The sequence below is a fragment of the Eurypyga helias genome, unplaced genomic scaffold (genome assembly GCF_000690775.1).
Source record: "Eurypyga helias isolate BGI_N326 unplaced genomic scaffold, ASM69077v1 scaffold5715, whole genome shotgun sequence".
In the NCBI taxonomy this organism is placed as follows: domain Eukaryota; kingdom Metazoa; phylum Chordata; class Aves; order Eurypygiformes; family Eurypygidae; genus Eurypyga; species Eurypyga helias.
In genome coordinates this window covers 126,903-150,938 of record NW_010250714.1, presented here as the reverse complement: position 1 = coordinate 150,938, position 24,036 = coordinate 126,903, and the positions used below count along the sequence as shown (strand labels likewise).

General features: G+C 43.4%; 1 protein-coding gene across 1 annotated transcript in view; it reads right to left on the bottom strand.

Annotated features, from left to right (window-relative positions):
- Window positions 1-605: 605 nt before the first annotated feature.
- LOC104509721 (CUGBP Elav-like family member 4) overlaps window positions 606-24,036 on the bottom strand; it is a 74,928-nt gene continuing 51,497 nt past the window's right edge. Inside the window, exons 6-9 of the mRNA XM_010151757.1 lie at window positions 21,800-21,949; window positions 8,422-8,487; window positions 6,716-6,796; window positions 606-757 (exon numbers count right to left, since the gene is read on the bottom strand). Of these exons, the coding sequence (XP_010150059.1) occupies window positions 606-757; window positions 6,716-6,796; window positions 8,422-8,487; window positions 21,800-21,949 (449 nt within the window). The remainder of the gene's footprint in view (window positions 758-6,715; window positions 6,797-8,421; window positions 8,488-21,799; window positions 21,950-24,036) is intronic.

Sequence of the window (24,036 nt, the reverse complement as noted above, 5' to 3'; positions counted from 1 at the left end):
GCCTGTCAGCTAAGGCACAGGGTTAGCTCAATCTATCTGTATCTGCTGTGGTGCTGGCTTGGGTCCAGTGGGATCATATTATGGCTGTGCCCATGGCTACCCCCTATAAGAACAGGCTTTCAGCTGATATTCAGTCCTTGTCCCCTTGCAGTCTAATGCATCACAGCTGCTGGAAAACTGCACCCCCCAGTTCTGTCTTCCTTTCAACCCCCTGACCTGTTTTTCCTTAGGTACAGAAATTCCCTTCTGCCACATGCTCCTGCTGCTGAGCCTGTCATCATTTCACCTACCACTCCAGCCCTCTCCATTTTGCTCCATGGGTTTTAATCTTTTTTTCTGCCCTTCCCACCTCCCCTTCCAAGGAGGGATGTTTTCCACCCCACCACCAGCAGCCATATCATGCTGGTGAGATGCCAAACCTTCACCTCTAAGCAGTGTATACAACTCTGAACATGAGACGATTAGGAGAGAAAGAGGGAAGGGGGAAAGTATCAACAGGAATAAATTGAGAGAAATCATAAAGCTTAAGCAGAAAGAAAGCAGTTTGAAAGGTAAAGTATTCAGAGAAAGCCCTTTCCTGGATGAATCTAATTGTTTTGTTATCTTTACCCACCAAAGCATTTACTTTGGTTTGTCGCCCGATCCACAAACACTTTCGAGGAGATGACATTACCGAAAGGCAGGAACATCTGCATCAGCTCAGCATCCCCAAACTCCTGGGGCAGATGGTAGATAAACAGGTTACAGCCCTCTGGTCCTATCAAGAGAAAAAGAAGACCCATGAATGGAGAGAAATAAGATACAAGAAAGCACATAGGAGAGATTTACTTTGGCATCCCTCCTCTCTGACTGGTGAGGGGTCACCTCCAGGAAACAGTCTGTAGAGTCTCAGAGGAATGGACAAGGCAGAAGACCAGAATCTCAGAAAGTCACCTATAGGCTATGCTGACTTCATTAACCTTCCCAGGATGGACACCAGGATAAAATCTAGAGAGATAGGAATGCAGCAACACATGTGGCCATGGAAAGACAGAATGAGGAATAAGAACAAAAAGATTGAAAGAATGTGGTTCATGGTTTTATTTTGCTCCTCATAATCTCATTTACTCTGTAAAGTTTTGGGTGAATCACAGTAACTTTTGCCTCTTCTCAGTGCCTGAATGCAGAATTTTCACCCTTCTCATGTCTGTGTGAGGACTGTGATAGCAAGTAGAAGGATATGACAAACCCACAGGCTTTTTTTTTTTTTTTTTGTAGAATTTTACATTTAATTCCCCATCTTGATTCAGCCTGAAGACTCACCCAGATCTGGATAGTTTGGCCATGTCCCACATCCTAGAGGGTTTTGCAAGACAGATTACAGATGGATTTCAGAGGGTGATTTGAAAAATATCGAGAGGAGTATTTGATTGGAATATGCAATTTTGCCAAAGTAGAGAGCCTCAGAAAATGTTCTGTTGAAATTGTATTTTGGTACAGAAGAGGGAAAATCTGGATCTGGTCAAATAGTCTAGAATTAAACTTTTCAATATTACTTTTATTTTTAAGCATGCAATACTTGAGCAAAAGTCAAAAGGGAACAGGTGGGTCCAAATGTCTTTGTTGAAAAAAAACCCCAAACCATTTAAACCCATTGCAGTGTTCACTAGCATAAAACTGCATAGTTTGAGGAGTCAGGGGTTATTTTTTCTCATGGTCTTATTTCCAAAGGTACTTGCAGCTGCTGCTCAGCTCTGCACTGGCCTCAACAGATAACTCCAGGGAGGGTCAAGAAGAAGGGCATACAGCACATACTCCTCGCCATGAGGGGAGGAGAACAGAGGGAGGGAGGGTTTCTTCCTTCCCCCAAGCCCATGTGGCTACAATCCTGTGCTCTGACTCAGCCAGTTTTACCCCCATTTATGTCTGGGGCACAGTGTGGGGAAGGAAAGGGTTTTTAATACTCTCATTTTCTTCATCAGGGCATAATTATGGTGTCATAACACAGCAAATTACCACTTTGCCTTTCCTGTTAGGGAGAGGAGTTCGCTAGATGCTCCCACTTTTTATTAGCCATTACTCATTCCCCCGGCTGGCAGGAGAAGTACGGCAAAGTCAGGATTCTGACAGATGCCCATTTAAAGCTCATTAAAATTCCTGGGCCTCAGCGTGATTGAAGTCACAGGCTCTCCACATTTCCTTTTGGATTAATGGAAAATGAAGCCCTAATGAATATTTGCTAAGCACAATTTTGCCCACTAATTTGCTAAAAGGACTGTCATGAAGGAACAGCTGATCCTTTGCATCTTGTGCATTTCCTAGAGGTCATGAGGATGGTAACAGGGTTTCTTCCAAATGGGGGGATAGTGGTATGGTAGGATAATAATTAATTAGGCACCTGGTCATCTGCTTAGCTAAATTACTTTTGAACCTCGTTGGCCCAAAATCAGGGTCCCCTATTTCATGCCAAGGTTTTTCATCTTTCCCCCACCTCCCATCTGCTTCTTCCTCATCTTCCTCACTGAGCAACTATCCTTTCTCCTGTCCTTGATGCAGTTCAGTTTCACACAATGTGGAGTTATTGGCACAATAAACTAGATATGAAACAGTCTGAAAGTGTTAAACAAACACCGACCCCCTTAGGTGTCTGTTAGAATTGAGAATATTCTGCCCAAGAGAAGACCACAGTCCAGAATAGCAGGGAAAAATTCATTCCTTCTTCTGAACATGCCCCAGAGCACTTCTGCTGTGGGATTTGAGATCCACATTATAACAGAATGGGTAAAATCTTGGCTTTGCTGCAGTTAGTGGCAAAATTCCCACTGACATCACCAGAGCCAGCAGTTTGCTCTGCAAAACTGGCAAATTCTTTCAAAAATGCCAGCTGTATTTCCTGGGGTCTTGGATGTGTTGTGCATGAGTAGAGATTCTGCCTGTGTGTGCTGAGAAACATCTACTAAGGCATAAGACAGACCGGGAGACATGCAATTTCATCTACACCAGTTTTAGAACTTGAGCTCAAGGAGAAAACGACCCTTAGTTCACCTTGAAATTATCTTTGACTCACACTGGTCAGAGACCAAGAGAAAGAGCCCAGGGAGGATGTGTAAAAGCAGAGACCATCACCAAAGCCCAGTTCACCTCTGAAATGTGGCTGGTAGACTCATGCTGTGACTTCCCATACCAACTCAGACATTCAAGGCCAAACTCACTCTCTTCCCAACTACAGAGGGTTTTTGCCAATTTCCAGTGCTGAAAACTACACCTGTTACTGAGAAACAACCTGGGGTAGTTTTAATTGTTTTACCATCCTCACATATGAAAATTCTGCCACTAGAAATTAGCAAGTGATTTCTTGTTAAATCCATCCATCTGCAAGTTACCTATCACAATTAGGCTCCTTGATAAAGAATTCACAAAACAAGCTCTCTGTCTCAGCAATTCTACATTGTTGGGTTTTTTTGCCTGGGTCAGGTTAATCTGGGCACTCCATGGAAGACTACGTGTTTTTGTGTATGGTTGCTTCTTCATATATGTGTGTATATTTTTAGGAAACTAAAGGCATGAGTGTTCAGCTCAGAATGTTATGAAGAGCTAAGTTAGTACTCAGTGCACACAAACAATGTGTTTTAAAGAACTCAGTGAGGATCACTGGAGCAAGAGAAAGACCACAGCTGATAAGGTAAAACCTTAGCAAAGACCCCATCTCTTTTGTTGGGGAGAAAGGTTTTGTTTTGGACTGAATTAATGGATTATCAGGGATCAATATATTTCACAGTTCAGGGCTGAATACAGTACTAAAATTTTTTACCACACACTTTACTTTGGTTTACAAAAGGACTGTAAGTCATCTTGAAATCTAACCCTCATGACACATTATGAAAAGAGAATCAAGGTTCATGTCTACCCTGACATCTACCATGACTCTTTAAACTGTAGATATTTCTGTTCATTAATCTACAAGAACAGATAGCCTTGATTCAGACAAAAAGGAAAAGAAATAAAATTTTGAAGGAAAACACAGTTTATGAATGGTCTGTAAATTACAGGCAAACCATGCTGGATAATGGAAAAAAAACCCATGATTAAGGGCACAGTAGCACATGGCACAGAACTCTGTGGTGGGTCCATGCTGAGTTGTCTTGGTTGGACCTGAGCTGCTAAGCCATTGTTCTGACCATGCTCCTCGCCATCCAACTCATCGTTAATTATTTAGCATGGAGACAGCTGCAGACCCAACCTATCCCTGGTTGTCCACTGTCAACATGATTAAACTCCATCTACCTGTGCTGACATCAGCTACCATCATTGCATTCCCCAACACTGTTCATCAGTGTCACAAGGAAGGACTATGACTAGACTGCTCTTCCAACAGGAATTAATAATGGGCTATCCTGTTAAGGATGGATTAAGTTAGTCTGAAGCCCTTTGGTCAGCTGCACACCTCACCTCTACAGCAAATACTCAGAGGCTGGAATTTAATTGCCTCTTCTGCATCTGCTTGCTATTCTGTCTCCAGCATGCTTGAGCACAGGGCTCAAACCTGATGAGAGTCACAACCTTGTACCACTTTATTTTATATCTATGTGTACTTCTAAGTTTCAGTAACTATGTCAAGATGAGTATTTCTGTACTTATTTAAAATTACGCCCAAATTTTGCCTGGTTGACATGGCCTGAATCAAGACTTCATCTCTAGTTTTGATTGCTTTGGATCTGTTCCACCTTATGCATCCCATCAACTAATGGCAACCTCAGTGCTCATGCGGAAGTAATGAGAGATCTCTATAGCCAAGCGACTCCAGGCTTGTTTTCCAACAATTATCTGGAAGCAGAGAGTTAGCATTGTTATTAACAACATGGCCATTGGTGTTACTGTTGTGGTAGAGCTAGTTCACCAATGAATCAATGTTTTTGGACATCCTTGCAAATATAAAGTACTCCTCTCAGCACTGAGAATAATTACTATTATTATTAGAGTTCCATTGTGCTGTGTTTTTCTGTTAAAGGGTAAAGATCCTTGAAGGTCTTGACCCTCAGCTAAAAGGGAGTGTTGTGCCTTAGCCAAGCAGCAGAGAAAGCCACAGCATCTAAACACTGCAGGATAACAGAGGACACTGGGAATGGTAACTTGCATCAGACTGGTGGTTCATCTCATTTATCTGACCCCCAACCACCCTCAACACCAACTGCTTACAGGAAGGAGTGAGGAGTCATGAGATAACTTGTCCACTGGGTGACACTCACCCTCAACCCACAGAGACACACCATGCCTGGTGAACACAAGGGTCTTTGGGCAATGGGTCTTCAAAGTGTGCACAACAGCTATCCCTCGCTTCTGATCGTTTCTGGCACAATGCTATGCTGAACAATGATCTGCCTGCCATTTTGTCCTGTGCTTAATCCAGCCCCAGTAAGTAATAAAAAAGCAAAGTCCTTCAGCATGGGGGAAACATCTCTGTAATGATACGTTAGGTCTGTGCATCTGTTCTCACAGCAGGGACATGCACTAGAGCTAATCAGGAGCTGGAAGTTGTGTTCCCCAGGAAATTCTGACATTGGAAAAAAATTAATTCCAAATTAGATCGAAATGCCGACATTTCTAATTTTCTTACAAAATGAGATTTCTCCCTCAAAGTAGTTCTAGGCCATCAGAATGTTTTAGTTTGATAGTGTAATCTTGATTCATTTCATTCTGACTGTTACACTATATTAAAATATTAAATGTCATTATATATATATAATAACATGGATAACATAGAATATATCTGAATATGTGATCTAATAGAGGATAAAAGTTGAAATGTAATTATTTAAAATGAGGGTCTCTGCACTAAGCTGGAGCACCTGACAAATGCCTCACTTAGCAAGCAGTTTCCTTTTCTAGTCAAAAGAGAGCAGTAGACTCTTTGGAGGATGGCTGAGACTACCTGAGTGGGTTACCTCTGAGGATCCCACTGCTCCCCGCTGACAGTAAAGGGAACATAAGGGACTACTCTCTCCATTCAGGCAAGTATTTAGGTCCAAAATATTATGTGGCACGGATAACTCTCAGAATATTTACATGTAATAATATGAGTTTCAAATCTCCGTATTTTTCATGTCTCCAGTGCAGTCATCCTGTCCTGGACTAGGCAACCAAGGGTCCCCTCACAGTCAACGTGAAGAAATGAGGAGTTTTACTACATGATTCACCTCATCTTGATATAGAGACTGTGCTCTAAAAGGGCTGATTTCTGGTTCCAGATTATCAAAGGAGGCTGCAAGGGGTAGATCAGCTCCTCTATTTAGCAGTTCTTCCTTCTCTAAATATCAGAGGTCTGAAATCAGATTACTGACTTCTAATCACCAGTGCTTTATTTCCTATGAAATAATTTATTTCAATGCAATCACATTTTTATCTTCGTTCTTGTTGCTTGTCTCTAACACATATCCCCACTGGACATCATTCTCTAAGTTATTAGTGAGTCTTTCCATGGCCCATGCACATCAACATGGTTCTTCCCTGGGGACTAAGGAGAACTCAGCAGCCATGAGTGTGTTCCTGCATATTACTGTTAGTGTCAATGATGATGTGCCACATATGGAAATTGAGAAAAGGGTCAGTGGACCTGGAATTAAAAAAAAATTGGATATTTAATTTATACTTCCTAGGTGTATGAGGAGAGGAACCAATGAGGTGTATGAGGTGGGGCTGGCATACTGGCACCAGAAAGAAGGACAGCTCGTTTACTCACCTTCTCTCTGTTGCTGTGGTATCATGGGAGGTGGCTGTGGGAACGCTTGGCTGATCTGGCCATAAGCAGCAGGATAAGCAGCTATAGGGAGAGAAAGAGACAGGAGAAAGAGGGACAGATTTCAGTGTTAGGAAGCAAGGAGATTTCACTCCAAAACATCACAGCAAACTAAAGGTGGGCTTTCCACCCGCATTTTGGCTCTGGGAAGGGTTATCTCCCACAGCCTGAGATGTGGCAGAAGCATCACAGTTGTGCTCCAGGCAGTGCCACATGGCACTGAGCACCCACCGTCCCTCCATTTTCATCAGCAGTAACACCAGGGCCAGCCACGTGGGGTAAATGGGGGGTCTCTGCTGAGATCTCTCCCCGCAGAGATGTGTGCCCATCCCACATGGCACCACAAACACCTTCACTCACGTGCTCAGCGTGTTGGTGCCCATGCTGACAGCCACGCGCAGGGCGTATACACACATTTCCCTGGGTAATCTCTCTCACACCCTGATGAATTCACATGCTCATTATAGTAGCTCACACGTGTGTTTCCTCCCTTACTCTAACCTTCATATGACCACACGCTGTACAGGCACAGTTGCACATTCACTGTTGGATATACATTTTCTTTCACGTCTGTAGAGACTTCCTCTCTCTCACACAACTGCAGTGGAAACAGTCTGCAGCAATTAAACAATTTTCCCCACCTCAGCTCCCCCGCCAAGCAGACAAGGGGAGCCATTCAGTACCACAGATGGTAGATGATGTGCCTTGCTGCTAAAAATACAGAGTATGGGTCGCCTGCGAGCCCAAAGAGAGGGGGATAAGGGCCATGTGTGTGCAGAGGGGTTAATTAACAGCTCAAAGGGTTGAGCTGCTTCCCATCTATCAAACCTCACAAGCAATAAATGACAATAACTAAAACACCAGCAAATGAAGCCCTACATGGAGAATTAAATTAAGTTTCCAGATACAGTGCTGACATGAGATAATAGCCATTCCTCAGCGGGAGCCCATGATTGCTCCAGTTACCACAGGAAATAATGACTTTGGGTTGGCAGCTTCCTCGCAATGTTGGCCATGGACACCTCGCGAGGGGAGGCTGAACATGGCGGGGTCGTGGTCTGCACCAGGTCACTTTGGATGGTGTCAGTCCATCAACTGCAAAGGAGCTGCTCAGCATACAGGGTGATGCGAGCAGAGGCTGACCCGTCAAGAGCTGTGGAGAAAGCTGCTGGGAAACCAGGGGTATGTCTGCATAGCTCCTAAGCAAGCCTCAAACTAACTAGTTAGGGTATGGTGACCTTAGACGTACCCTAAAATATGAGTATGTGCAGACACACCATACCCTGCCAGGCTCTGCAGGGTCTGGTTGCCCATCTCCCCTCCTCACTGCAGCACTCAGGAGACCTGTTACAGAAACTGGCCCCCAAATTGGTGGCCTGATTTTGCACTTGTGCACTACACTAAGCAGATTGGGCCTGGTCCTGCCAATGAAGCTGTACCAAGGTAGAGGTCAGTGAGAGCCTTTCCCTAGGGAAAGGAAGGAGGTTGTCTCCTCTGGGAGAGAAGACCCTGGGTTTCATGTTTGTTTTCACAAGAAGTGCAAATTTAATCTGAGAGTCTCTGCCCCTCCCCAGCCCCCTCAGGTGTGTTCAGAGATTCAAGGCTTTAGAGCAGAGAAAGGTTTATTGGGAGAAAGTGTTAATACTAACGACCTGCGTACTGCTGCACTCCAGCGTAGGCTTGCTGCAAGGGGTCTGCTGCAGTGGGGCTCTGTGCTGTGGAGACACAAGAGAGAAAGAATTAAGGGATTAAAGCATGACAGGCACTCTTCCCTTCTTTTCCCTCATCAGTATGTGATGTAGGATGGACACACACAGGGGTTGAAGGTACCAGGAGAGGAGCAGCTCACTCACCCTACAGACAGGACTGCATAGAGCATCTGCAGTGGTCAGGAGGGCTCTGTCCCCAGCCATCATGCTGTGAGACTTTGGAGCAGAAGGAAACAAATCTTTGCCCTCCTTTCTCATTGTTTAATTGTGGAGACCACCTCTGATCATGCAGGTTTTTGGCATTGTTGTAGTCAAACCCGAAGAACCCTCATCTTAAGCCAGAACTGACACTGTGCTAGGTGCTGTGCAAACTCAGATCTCAGTGACAGCTACAGTCACATGAAACTTTCAATCAGAGCAGAAAACAGCAGGAACATAGCAGGAGGAAGGAGAAGAGAACAAAGCAGTGGCTCCTGCCATCTCGACATCCCTTCGAAGGACTGCATTGCTGCCAGGCAGCCCCTTGTGAGAGAGGAGATGCTGCCTGGAGGGGAGGGGAACACCACTTGTCTGCTCCAGGGAGGATGCTGTGAACCTCTGCGTAAGGCATGCAGTCCCTTGCTGGCTTCAAAGTGCGTTTTCTCTCTTTACAAGTGTGCATTTCTCCCCCCTAAAACTGTTTATTTTTGTGAAACTTTGATGTCTAGCTCAAATACAACCACAGCTAGTTAAGACTTCCCGCTCCCCCCCACCCCTTTGGTTGATGGGGAGAGGAAAAAAAAAAAAAAAAAGAGAAACATGTTGGATAAGCTCTTTCTTTATCTGCAGCAATAAAATATTTAAAGCAAAGCTTGGCTGAATCTCCAGTCCAAATGTCACCTTGGCCCTAATATTTCACTTCTTGTTATGAGTTTAATTTGTATTTATTGGTGCTGTATAGTTCTAATTTTACACAGTCCCTCCAGTTTCTTACTTGCAGCATAATCCCCTAGGGAGCTGCCACTTTCTCTCCTCCATCCCACCTTCTTCCTTACTACAAGAACAAAGGTGTGGTTGGAGGAAAGAGTTTGGAGGATGAAAGGTGTAAGCCTCTTGGAAGGAAATCTGTTACCATTGGCCTACGCAAGGACAGACGTGAATTTTATGCCGAAGTGTGAGGGAGGTTGGCAAACATGAGTGCTACAGACCCAAGGAACATGGAGAAAGTGTCTTCTTACAGATGCAAATACCAGCTTGAACCTTAACTTCTAAGATCACCATTGATCATAATGGAAGCTTGCAAGGTCTTGCACTTTTCTCCCAGAATACAAAGAGTAATGGTGAGAAGAACAAACTTTGAGGGTACAAACCCAATTAGTGGGCTAAGGCTTGAAGACTCCTCTTCGTTACAGGCATTACTGGGTCACAAGGACTTTGAGGAAAGGGGTAGCCACAGAAGGAAATAAGTGGGATTGCAGTCTTAGGTTGAAGTTTGTTTGGTGATTTCCTAGCTGACTTTTGGCAGATCCCTCAATATGTGTGTGTGTGAAACGGGAAAACAGTGCCCTACTGTAAGGATTTTCATGCCTTGAAAAGGGATGTGAAGACAATACATTAAAAACTGTGAAAGATCAGTAGAAAGCATAGGAGAGATGCAAATATATATTTTTTTAAGAGTAGATGCTCCAGGAAACTGGAAGAAATGCTTGGAAAATATAAAAATGTTCCACTTATTCCTTCCTTCTCAAAGAAGGAAGAAAATAAAGTCTATTCTTTTTAACCTCTGCTCAGAACTATTTTCCTCTAAAACCAGAATGTTGAGCATATTGCTCTAGAAGAAAACTGAATGGCCATGAAAGGTTGAAGGATACACCACTTCCCACATCCCTTTGGAAGAATGGATCATAGTAACTTGCACCCCACAAAATGACCAAGTCCTATCAGGTCGAAGATGTCTTCTGAGGAAGGTGAGTGAACATATGTTATAGGAGCACATCCTATAAGACAATTATGGTTTTGCAGTCTGCAGTAAAGGAGATAATCTACTGTGTCTGCCCCAAAGGCAGCTGACTTTCCTTGGTTGCACTCCTCTGTTTATAGAGCTAGAAGAACAAATTGTCTCTACTGCTCAGGAGATGCTTTATTTAAAGGGTTTGGGACAACAGGCCTTTAAATGCAATTTTTTTTTTTCTTTCCACACAAAGCACTTAAGAGTTCATTATTTTCCTGAGTCCTAATGACTTGTCAGCAAGAGAAGTATCTAACCAGGTGTTTCTTTCGCAGGAGGCTACCTTGTGCCCCAGATCACACACGAAATTTCCTCCTGGCTTGCAACACATGCCAGCCATCGAGAAGACTGGTTTCAGTAAGCTTGCTCCAAGATGGGAATCACTTAATTATAGGTAAAGAAGATGGAAAGTGGCTGGTCTAACACACAGGACCCTCACAATAAGCCAACCATCCCAGATGTTCTTGAAAGGGAGAAAGTTGAAAGCACTCCTGGGCTACAGGACTAGACAGCATGGGGAGGTATCAACCCCTGGCTAGGGACTCTGTGTTTTACTTGTAGTGTCATACTCCACCTTGATTTTTCAGAAAAGCAGTTGTGGAGAGTCCCCACCTGCAGGAATTTAACCTGGCATCTCTTGAAAACAGAAGTCATGGCCTTTGCTCACTGATGAACTCATCTTCCTCAGCTCAATAAGTATGTGCACTCAGCAAATGAAGATGTGACTTCAATACTGTGGATGTGTCTACGCTGGGCAACGTGGCCTGTGAAGATGCAGGGACACAGACTCCAGGGCTGCCTGGGTACCCTGGCAGGAAGCCAAGGTAGCTTGGGCAGCCATGAGCATATCTTCATGCTGCTGTTCATTCTGCCAGATGAATTAAAACTAGTGAAGGGCATAACTGCCTGCACTCCCAGCTGTAATGTGGATGTAGCCAACAGCTGGTATCGATCCAGAAATCTCAAGACACAGATTAGATATTTGAGGAAGTTGCGGCCATGCTGTGTTCACTAAAGTGACAGCCCTCCTACATACTAATGACCCATGAGAAGTTCAGTAACGGATGAGATGTACGAGGGGCTCACGATCCAGAGCCAACCTGTAGTAACTGTAGGCTGCAGCACACCACATGCTGAAAATCAAAGTGATGGGGAAGCATGAATAATTTCTGTGTCTCAGCACAAGGAAACCATGAGGTTTAAACCAAGGTTGCTTTATTCCTCTATAAGATACACAAAATTTAATAGGGTGTACACCTTTGTGGCCTTCACACAGATCATTCTCCGCTGATTTAGGAGAGTTACTCTGTCTCAGCCACCCTTTGTCCCCATCCAGCTGTTAAGTCTTCTCTGTTCCTGCAAATACGAGTTGGACATGGGCATCCAGGGCTGGGAACAGACCTCAGCTCCTCTGCATGTTGTCTGTGACAGCGTGTAAGCTCACTCTGGTCCAAAAGGTAAGTAGCTGAGTAAGGGCTGGTTAGAGCTTTAGGGATATAAAAGACACTAGGTGAGGGACATGGATATCATAAAGTAACTGAAAGGGGCTTTTGGACAAGAACTAGAAAATCTCAAAGTACTAACATTGTCAAGAGACCTTGGATTTGCTGGTGTCTATCTGTGCAAATGTGCCCATAGATAATACTTGAAATAGCTTTCCTTGTGGTCAGACTCACGGAGACCTTATGTCAAACATACAGACATTTAAGAGATTAAACATGATGTAATGCACACACTGAGGATCACCTAGTGAAGTGAAAGAGGCAGAGAGGCCAGAGGGAAACTATCTGTCACGTCAGCCTTGCTGAAGTCCATACAGCCTTGCTCCTTTGCCGAAGCTGAGGATCTGGCCTTGCCAGAGCAAACTAGAGGTGTACTGTGAAAACACATGCTAATAGTAACTTCATTTGGAAGCTCAGGACAGGAACCTTATCCCTGGACATCAACTCTATATTAATTTGATCATTTCTATATCTCCACGGGAAAAATCCTTCTCAGATACAACTGTTTCATTGCAAGACGATCCTGGCCAAGATGCCACAAGGTGACCATGGCAGATAACCTTCCATAAACCTGGAGACATAAAACAAGCCAATGACCTACTATACAGTCATAAATATAAATTTAACGAAGGCAGCACTTATTCATTAGGCAGAAGCCAAGAAATGACTCCCAAGTCCTTCAAAGAAAGTAGATCCGTTAATGTCACTTTCCAAATACTCTGCCTGATGCCAAAAAGCAAGGATGATTTCCCAAGTCAGCATGAAATACCAATGCTTTAAAATTAACACCTAGAAGCTTTCTTCTTACTGATATATCTCTAGACTGAAATATGGCTTTTTAAAGGGGCATTCAGCTAGTCTTAGGCTCCTTTAGATTTTGTCAGAGAATGAAAGGATGGAGGTGACAGAATGAAGCACATTGTTAAAAATAAATAAAATAGGTTTAAGTAATGTTCTATAAAGAATCCCTCCTGAGATGTCAGCGTCAGGCTAACATGAGACGTTATATGGGTGTCCCACATGTAAATAGTTACAGGGGACAGCGGGCTGGAGTCTGATGTGATGATGAGGGGTGTAAATCAAGAGGAGATGCACTGAAGGCAGTGGTGTGGTGAGGAAAAAGGATCATAGAATCATAGAATCGTTTAGGTTGGAAAAGACCTTTAAGAATATCAAAACCAACTGTTAACCTCATACAGCTGGCCTTGGTCCATTGATCCAGACTGTCCAGATCCCTCTGAAGAGCCTGCCTACCCTCAGGCACATCAACACTATGATTTAACTTGTTGTCATCTGCAAACTGACTGAGGGTGCACTCTATCCCCTTGTCCACGACATTGATGAAGATATTAAACAGAACTGGGCCCCACACTGAGCCCTGGGGAATACCACTTATGACCAGCCATCAGCTGGATTTAACTCCATTCACCACAGCATTTTGGGTCTGGCCATACAGCCAGTTCTTAACTCAGTGAAGGGTCCACACATCTAAGCCATGAGCAGACAGTTTCTCCAGGAGAATTCTGTGGGAAGAGGTGTTAAAGTCTTTACTAAAGTCCAGGTAGGCAACATCCACAGACTTACCCTCATCTATCAAGCAGGCCACCTTGTTATAAAAGGAGTTGAGGTTAGTGAAGCAGGACCTGCCTTGGACCATGAAAGGACCTGCCTTTCATAAAGCCATGCTGACTGGCCCTTATCACTTGGTTGTCCTGTACATGCCAGATGATGGCACTCCAGATGATCTTGTCCATAACATTCCCTGTCTCCGAGGTCAGACTGACAGGCCTGTAGTTCCCCAGATCCTCCTTATAGCCCTTCTTGTAGAAAGGCATCACATTGGCAAACCTCCAGTCAACTGGGACCTCTTTGTCTGGCTAAAGACCTGGTCTTTTAGCCAGGACAGATGATAGATGATAGAAAGTGGTTTGGTGAGCAGTTTCCCAGCTCCCTCAGCACTCTTGGGTGGATCCCATGTGGCCCCATAGACCTGTGTGTTTCTAGGTGGTGTAGCAGTTCACTAACCCTTTCCCCTTGGATTATGGGGGCTTCATTCTGCTCTCCATTGCTCTCTTCCAGCTGCAGGGGCTGGGTACCTGCTCTTACTATTAAAGACTGAGGCAAAGAGGCATTAAGTACCTCATCCTTTCCCTCATCCTTTGTCACTGTGTTTCCCCTCAGCATCTGACAAAGGATAGAGATTCTCCTTATCCCTCCTCTTGTTGATAATATATTTATAGAAACTTTTTTATTGCCTTTTATGGCAGTAGACAGATTAAGTTCTACTTGGGCTTTTGCCCTTCTAATTTTCTTCCTGCCTAACCTCACCGTATCCTCAAGGTACTCATGAGTTGCCTGTCCCTTCTTCCAACTCCTTTTTTTTTCTGAGTTCCAGCCCTAGGCCTCTGTTCAGCCAGGCTGGTTTTCTTCACTGATGGCATGTCTTTCAGCACATGAGAACAGCCTGCTTTTGTGCCTTTAAGATTTCCCTCTTGAAGTACATCCATCCTTCCTATTCTCTTTGCCCTTCAGGACAGCCTCCCAAGGGATTCTGCCAACCAGGCTCCTTCACAGGCAATGTCAGCCCTCTGGAAATCCAAGGGGGTTGTGCTCACCATCACCACCCACCCCCCTCACCCCTGTTTAATTCTCCAAGAATCAAAATCTCTATCATTTTGAGATGGCTTTGCCCAAGGCAGCCTCCAATCATCATGTCACCCACAATTCCTTCCCTGTTTACAAGGATGATGGATCCTGCCTAACCCATCAAAAGCAGACCCTCCATCCTCCTCAGTGGGGTATGGGACAGTGTGTCCCTATGCCAGCTTGGGGTAAGAGCCAAGGAAATCTGGTCTTTGAAATCAGAGGGGACCAGTGATTCTGAGAGACAAAAGCAGGGTCTGGCACACTTTGGCCCCCAAGACACCCTGCGATTCTATGGAAGGAGTCAGCAAACTTTACACCTGAGATATTCTTTTCACTCCTTGCTTCTGATCACTTATGCATTTTCTGACAGACATGATTTTTTCCATCTATTTCACTCTATTTTGCAGTGCTGTTCTCTGCATGGGTCTACAAAAACATGTTATCACCCGTATCCACAGCTTTGTGCTCTGCCCCATCCATTCATTCTTCTCACTGTTCCAGAGGTACTTTACAACTCTCCCAGGAACTACAGCTTGGCCACGGTCACCTCTGAGAGGGTGGGTGGGGGAGGAGGGCAATCCAAGAGAGGCAATGTTGTTCAGTCAATGGGGGGAAAATAAAGTAATGATAAAAAATAAATCTATGTAAGGCCAGAATTAAAATAAATAAATAAATAACTGAGTGGGAGGTCTCTATTCACCTTCTCCTTAAATCCAATTTAAATCACTCTCTACAGCCTTAATCTATATCCATAATTATATCATTTCGTACAACAAGCTTGCAAGAGGTCTTAAGAAATTTATGTAGATTAAAATTCATGGGTGCCATAGTACAGATTCCATATTATTAAGATTGATTAGGACAGCTGATGCTGTGATTAAAGAAGCCAGCGTTTACTGTTGTCATTAATTAGGTATTCAGACACAACAATAACTGCTATAACAGAAAGAATGTGCTGATCCGGCAGAAAACAGAGACTGATCCTGTGTTTTATAGTCTCATTTCACCATTTAGGGGCTGGACACCACTCAGTCAAAGACATGTTGTCCCACTGTCTCTTCCACTTCACGCCGAAGAAGCCAAGGCATTTGTGCACTCTGCTCTATCCCATTCGTTGGAAAAGTAATTTTGGTAGCATCCCCAGGTATTGTAGATGCTTGTTTGAGGCAACATATCAGCCTATTATAAAATTCATATACTTAATCTTTGAAAATCAGGATTATATTTATTATTTTCTTAGTAGTCCCACTTTCAAGCCCCATCCCTAATCAGACCCTTGCTGAGATGGGTGCTGGGCAAAAACATGATAGGATTCGTGTCTGGTAATGAAGAACTTCCAGTGGATGAAGCAAGAAAGACACAGAAGACTCAGAAATGCAGAGAAATGGATGTAGCTGGCCAATGTGACAAACTAATTCAACAACAGAGTCAGGACCAGACTTCCCTCCTTTTGCCTAAGGCCATAAACACAGAAGTCAGCTCAGGTTTTAAAATCTATTAAGGCACTTAACTCCATATTTTTGGGAGCTTAGTTTCAGTAACCTTTAAAAATAAAGCTCAAAGTCTGTACTCACTTACGTTCCTCTGAAAACATAACCACGGGCCCTGATTTGTATTTACACCTTCTTCCAGATCAGAGGAGAAAATATTTTGGCTCTGCAAATGCTCTCACAACTGCTTTAAACAACCTCATTCATTATGTCTGCAGCATGACTATTGGAAGTACATGGCATCATTAAAGTAGCTTAGACTACAATTGAAGATGGCAACTTGCTATTATATTTTTAATGAGTGTATTCCTTCACTTATTTATTTTACCAGCAAACCGTGGTTTATGGCACATGGCAGATTGTTACAAATGGGTCAAATAAATGCCTCCTAGTCATAATGATGATTCAGGTGCTCACTGTTGCAGTTTTGGAAATGCTGATACAAAATATGAACTGGAAAGTTCTCACCTAGAGTTGAGGGTGGACAAACAAAATGCAGCCAGAGTTCTCCTGCAATAGGAAACGTAGCCACAGGGCTGCTATGCCAGGTACATTTCTAGGGCATGGTGTGGGGCTTGGTTTTCATTGTGGACCTTCTACAGGCGAAGGCAGGTCAGTCTTTTTCTGTTCTCCTGAGTCACCTCCTTCCTAAACTTATCTGACATCTTTCAGGACTGAAATGTCAGGTGTGGTGTAAGTCAGCCCCTTTCTCTGCCCTGACCTTGCCTGATGCCACTCGATGGTGTCTGCCATGATCCGGATGGATCCTGGGACTGACTGTCCCCAAGTAGCAGCCTGCCCGTCAGCTGTGCTGCTAGCTAATTGACAAGCTAATAGATAAGGCTGTCATATTAGCGTGCCGGCAACTCCTCCCTTACAAAATTAGCTTGGATAATGATAATAATTACAGATGGAGTTTGAATTCTGTCTCTGTTGGCAATGGGTGAAATTGGTTACTGCCTGCTATTTCTTTCTTGAGCCAAAGAAAATGAATTGATGGTCTCGGTTCAGTTCCTAAGACATGACTTTCTACAACACAGGAATTCACCCATGGGGGACCCCTTTAATGCCAAACTCAGTGGTGGTTTGGAAACATGTAGGCATAAAGGCTTGGCTACCCATTCGTACTGACAGCTAGTCTTCAGCAGAGAGGGCTGTACCCCAAAGGGGTATGAAGTGGAGCTTGCGTCTTGCTAGCCCAGACATACCCACATGTTACGGTCTCTGCAGCGAGGAGAGATAGCTGGTCCTGGCAGTGGTAGGCAGTCAGAAACAGAACCACTGCACACCTGAGAACAGTAAATGAGGCGACAGGTTTATAATGTACTATGAGCAACTGAGGGAACTTTGCTTTTGTTTTCCTCAGTAACCTAATCCCAGACCAAATATACTGAAGAACTCAGCATCCTGGAAAGCATTCCCCATCTGAGGTTCCACAAAGTTGCCATCCTACTGGATCCAGTCCTGGCTCTGATCAAGCTGGACAGCCCTTGGCCCAGGAGGATGAATCTTGTCTGAGAGCTGTTGGATGTTATGTGGTCTATTTTTGCTCCTTTCTGGGAACACCACTGGCAGAAGACCACAGAGCAGTGCTCACTCTTCTCTGGGTGCTCTGCCCTGTGCCCCCTTCCAATTCCCTCATTTTGGGTCACCAATCCTTTGACAACGATTTCCTTCTCCCATTTATTGCCCTTTGCTCTCCCAATTTTCTCATCTCTCCCTCTCCCCTTCTCTTTCCAAGGCAGATTTATTTTTTGCAGTGAGCATTTTGTCCAGTCCCTCATAATGCAATGTAGTAAAGCAGAACCCATAACTGGAGAGCAGAACGCTGATGGTGTGAGACACAGTAGAAGCCGGTGCAGATGGCCTCCACTGTTATGGCACATCACACAGCGTTACAAGAGAGGCACTGGGCTCTGGGTGGCTAAGAAGCTTTGGCAGAAGAGCACAATCCCTGTTACTGTGGCTAATGTGGAAATGGCACATGCACTTCTGCTGCTGCAAACTGACTCACAAGATTATGGCACAACAGATTATGATCTTTCTTCCCACTATATATTGTGACACATTGCCACATTTGATAGCTCTGCAAGCTGAAAGACTAAAGGGCAGGCATTAATATGCAAAAAGGCCGGATCTCCAAAGGGGCTCAGGCTAGTGGAAGGGGAAATATTTACTCTTTTGTGATTCTGTTCATGCCAAAAAGTGCACTGTGGGGCATTATGTACTGGCTGAGCTTGTAGAAGGGGAGAGCAAAGCTTGCAAGGGTATGGCTGTAAGGAACAGTTTTCTAGTGCTACTGCATGGATTCATAGCCTGGCCAGAGCCACAGGAAAGCTAAGTCCTGCAGGCACTGGGTCTGTGATCAGAGACCCTGTGAGTAGGAATGCTCAACCTACTCTTCCTTTTGCCCCAAAGCCATGGATGGTTCAGTAGTCTGGCTCGAAAGATACCATGTATGCCCCTGCTCCAGACAAAGGGAGTCTTAAAAAAAACAGCACAGGGGAAGACAAAAAAAAAAAAGGAATGAAACTACAGAGAAAATACAATTACATGATATGGATCTGTTTTCATAGTCTAAAGATTGTGGAGTTCTGGAGTCCGTTAGATGCAGCATCAAAAATATTATAGGTAGTCACAAAAGTGGACATGTAGACAAACTGCACAATTAATGGGATTTATTTGTATTTGAAAGCTGTGGATGTCATGCCTCTACAGATTTTGATTGTCCTGTTTTGCTCTTTTCAGGCAACAAAGAACATTCTGCCACAGGATATAATGGTGTGAATCCACATTTGAGGTTTTTGTGGAGTATGAAAGAGTATATGAGAGCAAAATTCAGGCTTTAAACAATATATGGCAAGTCACAATCATAGCAAGACTGTGGTTATGTACATAATACTCTAGCACTCTTGGCCAGTTTCAGAATATTTTGGAGATAATACCATAAAAGAAATTTGTTTGGAAGATGCTGACTTTGGATGGGGACTGGCATGGTCTTTTCTTGTCTATAATGTTAGTGCAATTGCATGCTCAACTCTAACATTTTATTTCTACCCTTTCATTTAGAAACACAGACCTGCAGAACCACAGTGCAGTGCCAGTAACAGATGCTACAGAAGAAAGTACAAAAAATCTCATAATGAACAATGATGGAATAAGCTGCCCAGTGATGAAAATTTCTTTCTAACCCCAAACAATTAGTAGCTGGCTTACATCATAAAGCATGAAGGCTTGTGTCCTTTCTATATTTTTATCCAGTCTAATGTGGCTTGGGAAGTTCTCATTACTGATACAAATATGTCTTAATTTTTTTTTTTTTTTTAAATGCTGCTAAGGTCCAGACATCAATAAAGCCTGTGGCAAGGAGTAAAATTTTGGAGAGTGCATAAACACTCATGAGAAGGAGAAGCATAAGATGGAACAAACACAGGATGTGTCCTATGCTCTAATTGCTACAAAGGAACCTGCGTTTGGGGTTTCCTTGGTAGTGGGGACAGGCTGAAACAAAATGAGAGATGAGGGTTTGGCCTGCCACTCTTCCCTTCCCACCTCTGCTATAACCTAAATGTCACTAAATTATGGGGATGCTGAACACCAGGGAAGATGAATGTATTGCTGAAGACACACCAAGATAAATCTAAACTTTACACAAAGCAGGCTATTTGGATGTCAGCTTTACTCTCAGAAAGGAGCCTCTCTGCCTGCAGTGAACCGGAGCAAGGATGACAGTCACCTTTCAATGTGTTAGGCTGTTGGTGTTTGTGCAGGGACTTACTGTGGATTCCTGGCTGAGCAAGTCTCTCCAAAGCTCAGGGAGAATCAGCTTAAGGCCATTGACTTTTATATAATCATGGATAAAATACCTAACTGAAATATTTCTTTAATTACGGGGGTAGTTGGGGATAGTAACAATAGCTCAAGTCATTAGGATTCATCTAGAAAGATCATCTTTTCTCTGTTATCTGCAGTAATGGATCATGGAAGATTAGCTAAAAGGAGCTAGATAAACCTGAAAAAGATAGACATAGAAATGGATGAATAAACAGAGAGATGATAGACTGGCAAACAGGTAGATACTTAGATGGATAGTTGAACAGATGGCTATATTTATATAACCTTAAAACCAGTGTGCTTTCTTGCTGCTGTGGTTGAGCTCACTGAGCGTGCTAAGGGCTCCCTCCAATCTTCTAATGCCTCCATAAGCCTCCAAGAGCTCCCTACGTCTCTAAGCTGCTACAAACATGTATATGCATGCCTAACTTTTAGCACAGTAAGCCCCTTGATTTCAATTCTGTTTAAAGTTGAACTTATGGCTAAATGTTTACAAGGTGGGGAACTGGGAAATGAAAATTACTTCTTCAATACTCTTGATATTTCTGTGATTTCCTTTGCTGCATTCACAGTTGAGGGTTTGTGGTTTTTTTTTTTTCCTTCCAATGACATTGTCTGAGCAGTAACTAGGTTAAAAGTTTTGTATTTCTACGTTATGTGATATTTTGCCTTGTAGCTCATGAAGTCCCCTGTGATGTTGAATCTTCTGAGTTTTCAAGACTGGCTGAGATCGAAAGATTTTTTTTTCTTAGGGATTTTGTGGGCTTTTTGGCTAGAGCATCTGACTCAGTGTTTGGTTTCCTAGCAGACTGGATCAATCTATGAGTGCCCCAGGGTAAAATACTCTTTCCAGCTGGTGGCTAGGATCAATTAGTATCATTTACTTAATTTTTTTATTGTTATGATTGTTATTATTAGTATGTGTACAGCAATGAAAAGGAATATCTTCCTAGAAGAAGCACAGCTTGGAGGAGAGGGTTATCTCAAATCCTGAGAAGAACGCTGAAAAAATATAGGTGCATATTAAGGACTTGTAAACTCCTGTGTTCTTGGTGATTACAGCTTCTTGGGTGTCCATATGTTTGTAAGTACAGGTATAGAGGTAGGTATGTACCCTTGAACTTCCCTCATGTATTCCTGACTGCTAGGGCTGGAAAAATCACCCCTTCAGTGCTGGAGTATTTTGAGCTAGTCACAGTCTATGAATCCCAACAGCAGTTCAGATGTGGTGTGCCACAGAAGGGTAAAGCTGAGCCCATTCTCTGGCTCTATTAAAGGAGCCTCAGTCTTCAGGACTGGTAAGGCACAAGTACTCGGATGCAGTGAGTGTTTCAGAGACCAGCACCTGTGCATGTGGTGTGAGACAGGAGCAGTTTAAGTCAGCAGCCATAGGATCCCTTGGAGTCTTCCTCCCAGACCAGTCCGGCTGCAAGGGAATCCCAGTGAGTGCTAGGAGATGCAAACAGGCTTAGCACAGCTCATTTAAGGCTGGCCAGGAGCAAGACCACTGGGAGTACTTCTAGGACATCTGCCAGCATGAACTGGTCAGGCCTCAGATCAAATTTTAGATAAAGCAAAACATGCTGAGTGTCCTGATTGCATTCACCAGACAAGTCATACAGCAGATGAGCACTCCAAAATTTTTTCACTACCAACATGCCTTTGATGTCTATTTTCCTGATTTAAGTGTATAACAACTGTAGCTGGGTAAGACCTAACTACATCAATGCTAGAGTGAGACTTGATGGTGTGAGGTATAATCCTTCCGAGATGGCTCATGCTAGACAAAGCCCGTGGATGTGGACAGTCTCCCTAAGACAGACAGAACAGGCTGAGGGCACAGCATTGGTCTGGCTTACCTGGGTAAGGGTGTATGCCATTGGCAAACACGGCTTCTGCGGCGGGCTGCCCATTAGCCTGCGGCGGGAGGCCAGTGAAACCATTCACCCCAATTGGAGATGGGATGCTAGGCACAGCTGGTGCAGTTATGCCAGGAGGCGTGCTTCCACCTACAAGTGAGAAGGACACAAAATCAGAGTTGGTGAGTACTGGAAGCAATAATTACATGGAGAAAACTACTGACACTACATCTGTGACCACCACAGAGAAACCTTCATAGATAATCTGAGAAAAGAGAAACGTCCCAAGCTGTTGTGTAAAGAAAGGGCTGCTTGCTATTGTTACTCCATTTGGAAAACACTAAAGAAAGGCTTGCAAAAATTTCTTCAGCAGAATGAGGCTTTTGCTCAGTGATCATGGTGTCTAGATTAGATCCATGGCTAACATCAAGCAAGAGAAAAGTATAGAAATTTCACCCTTTCTCCTCAGCACTCTCCCCGGAATGTTACCTGTTTGAATTGCTAAATAAGCAGACGTATTTTTCCTAGGTGTCATTTAGCACCAGAAGCAAATTGTCAGTCCCACCTTTCTACCGCAGTTCCTCTCAGTTTCTTTTTGGAGATGTCAGCTTTGTGGGTGTACCAATTTCCAGGACTACTCTGTCTGCACATGAATACACATTTAATGTACAAACTCTGAACTTTCTTAGCATCAGGGATCCTTAAAAGTTTTGGCAAGTTGATTTGTAGCCTGAAGGCAACCAGTGACACTTTTTTTTTTGTGTCATTGTTCAGCCCAAACTTGACATTGTAGAGTTTTAGCACATATCTCCCACTCAACAGAGACAAAATTTGAGCCAGATTTGTTTTTTTCATGGAATCATACTCCTCTTTTTCTTCCCAGATATATCCTGTAGGGAATTGTAATGCTGCTGTTTCAGAAGAACAATTTAGTCTTTATGTTTTGGGTGGGATCCTGTCACTCACTGGAAGAGAATTAAATCCCTCTTCTACCTCATTGTCTTCTCTTACATACGTTTAAAATGGCTGGGCAGTCTGTGCTTCTTGCAACATAGTCAAGATGTATTTGGGGACCAAATATGAGTTTTCAATAAGTATGAAATTGTATTTTTCTCTTGCCAGCTGTGAGTGGGAAGTTAAACTATCTTATCCTCAGCAATATCTTTCTGTGCCAGGGTATACTACTGATTGAAAGCACCGTTTTTGCCGTAACCTCTTTCTTAAACCAATTGCAGAAATCTTCTTCACCATTGCAGCATTTCATGATGGGTTAGTCCAATAACACACTTTAATGACTGCTTAAATCTGTGTTGGTGCTTTAAGAAAACCAGTACAGATGGATGAGACTTTAATACTCTGATTAGAGTGGCCCAAAAAGCAGGCAACATTTCAGCTCTTTTCTTATACCCTGAGCAGAAAAGCTACTGCTTCCCTTTAGTTTATTTAAATGGTATTGGCTTTAAAAATGTCCTCTGTGGAGGTACAGGGAGCCAGTGGTGGCAACTGAAGTCCAAAGGCAACGCTCTTAGCATATGCCATCAGCTTACAAATCACAAAGGCTTAAAATTTCAGTTGCTTTTCTGGATCTCTCCTTTATTTGCATAGACAATGTAAATAATTTTTTTCTAAAATTGTAGCAAGAGATTTGTGCTTGCTATTTTGTGCATGTCTAAGGAAGTTTAAGCATATTCATTGCAATTCTTCAGTTTTCTTCTTATAAAGAACACACTCTGGAGAGGTGAGATTGGTAGCTGGAGTAAAGCTGGCATAACGCTACTGCAGAGAAGAAATGGATAATGCTTGAAGGCAGGAATACGGGAAGGAAGGCAGGAAAGAAGGAATAAAGGAAGGAATGAAGCTAGGATAGAAGGAAGGAAGGGAGGAAGGGTGGGAGATAAGGAGCGGAGGGAGGAAGGAAGGCAAGAAAGGTTGGAAGGAAGGCAGGAAGGGAGGAAGGGAGGGAGGAATCTTAAATGAAATTTCATTTCTAGCCCTGCTGTGTGTTTAACAGAGTGTCAGAGTCACTGCAGACCCACTTTTCACTCAGATTATACCAAGAATGGGAGAAATGCAAAACTTGAACCAAAATTTCTGAGACATCAATTCAATTGCATTGCAGTTACAGACTGTTGTGTGAGGTAAACTTAACTCTTGATGGGGAACCTTCAAAAAGCCAGCAAACAGCAAAAAAACCCAAAATTTTATTTTTAATTACTCCCTGTGACACTGTGCTCTGT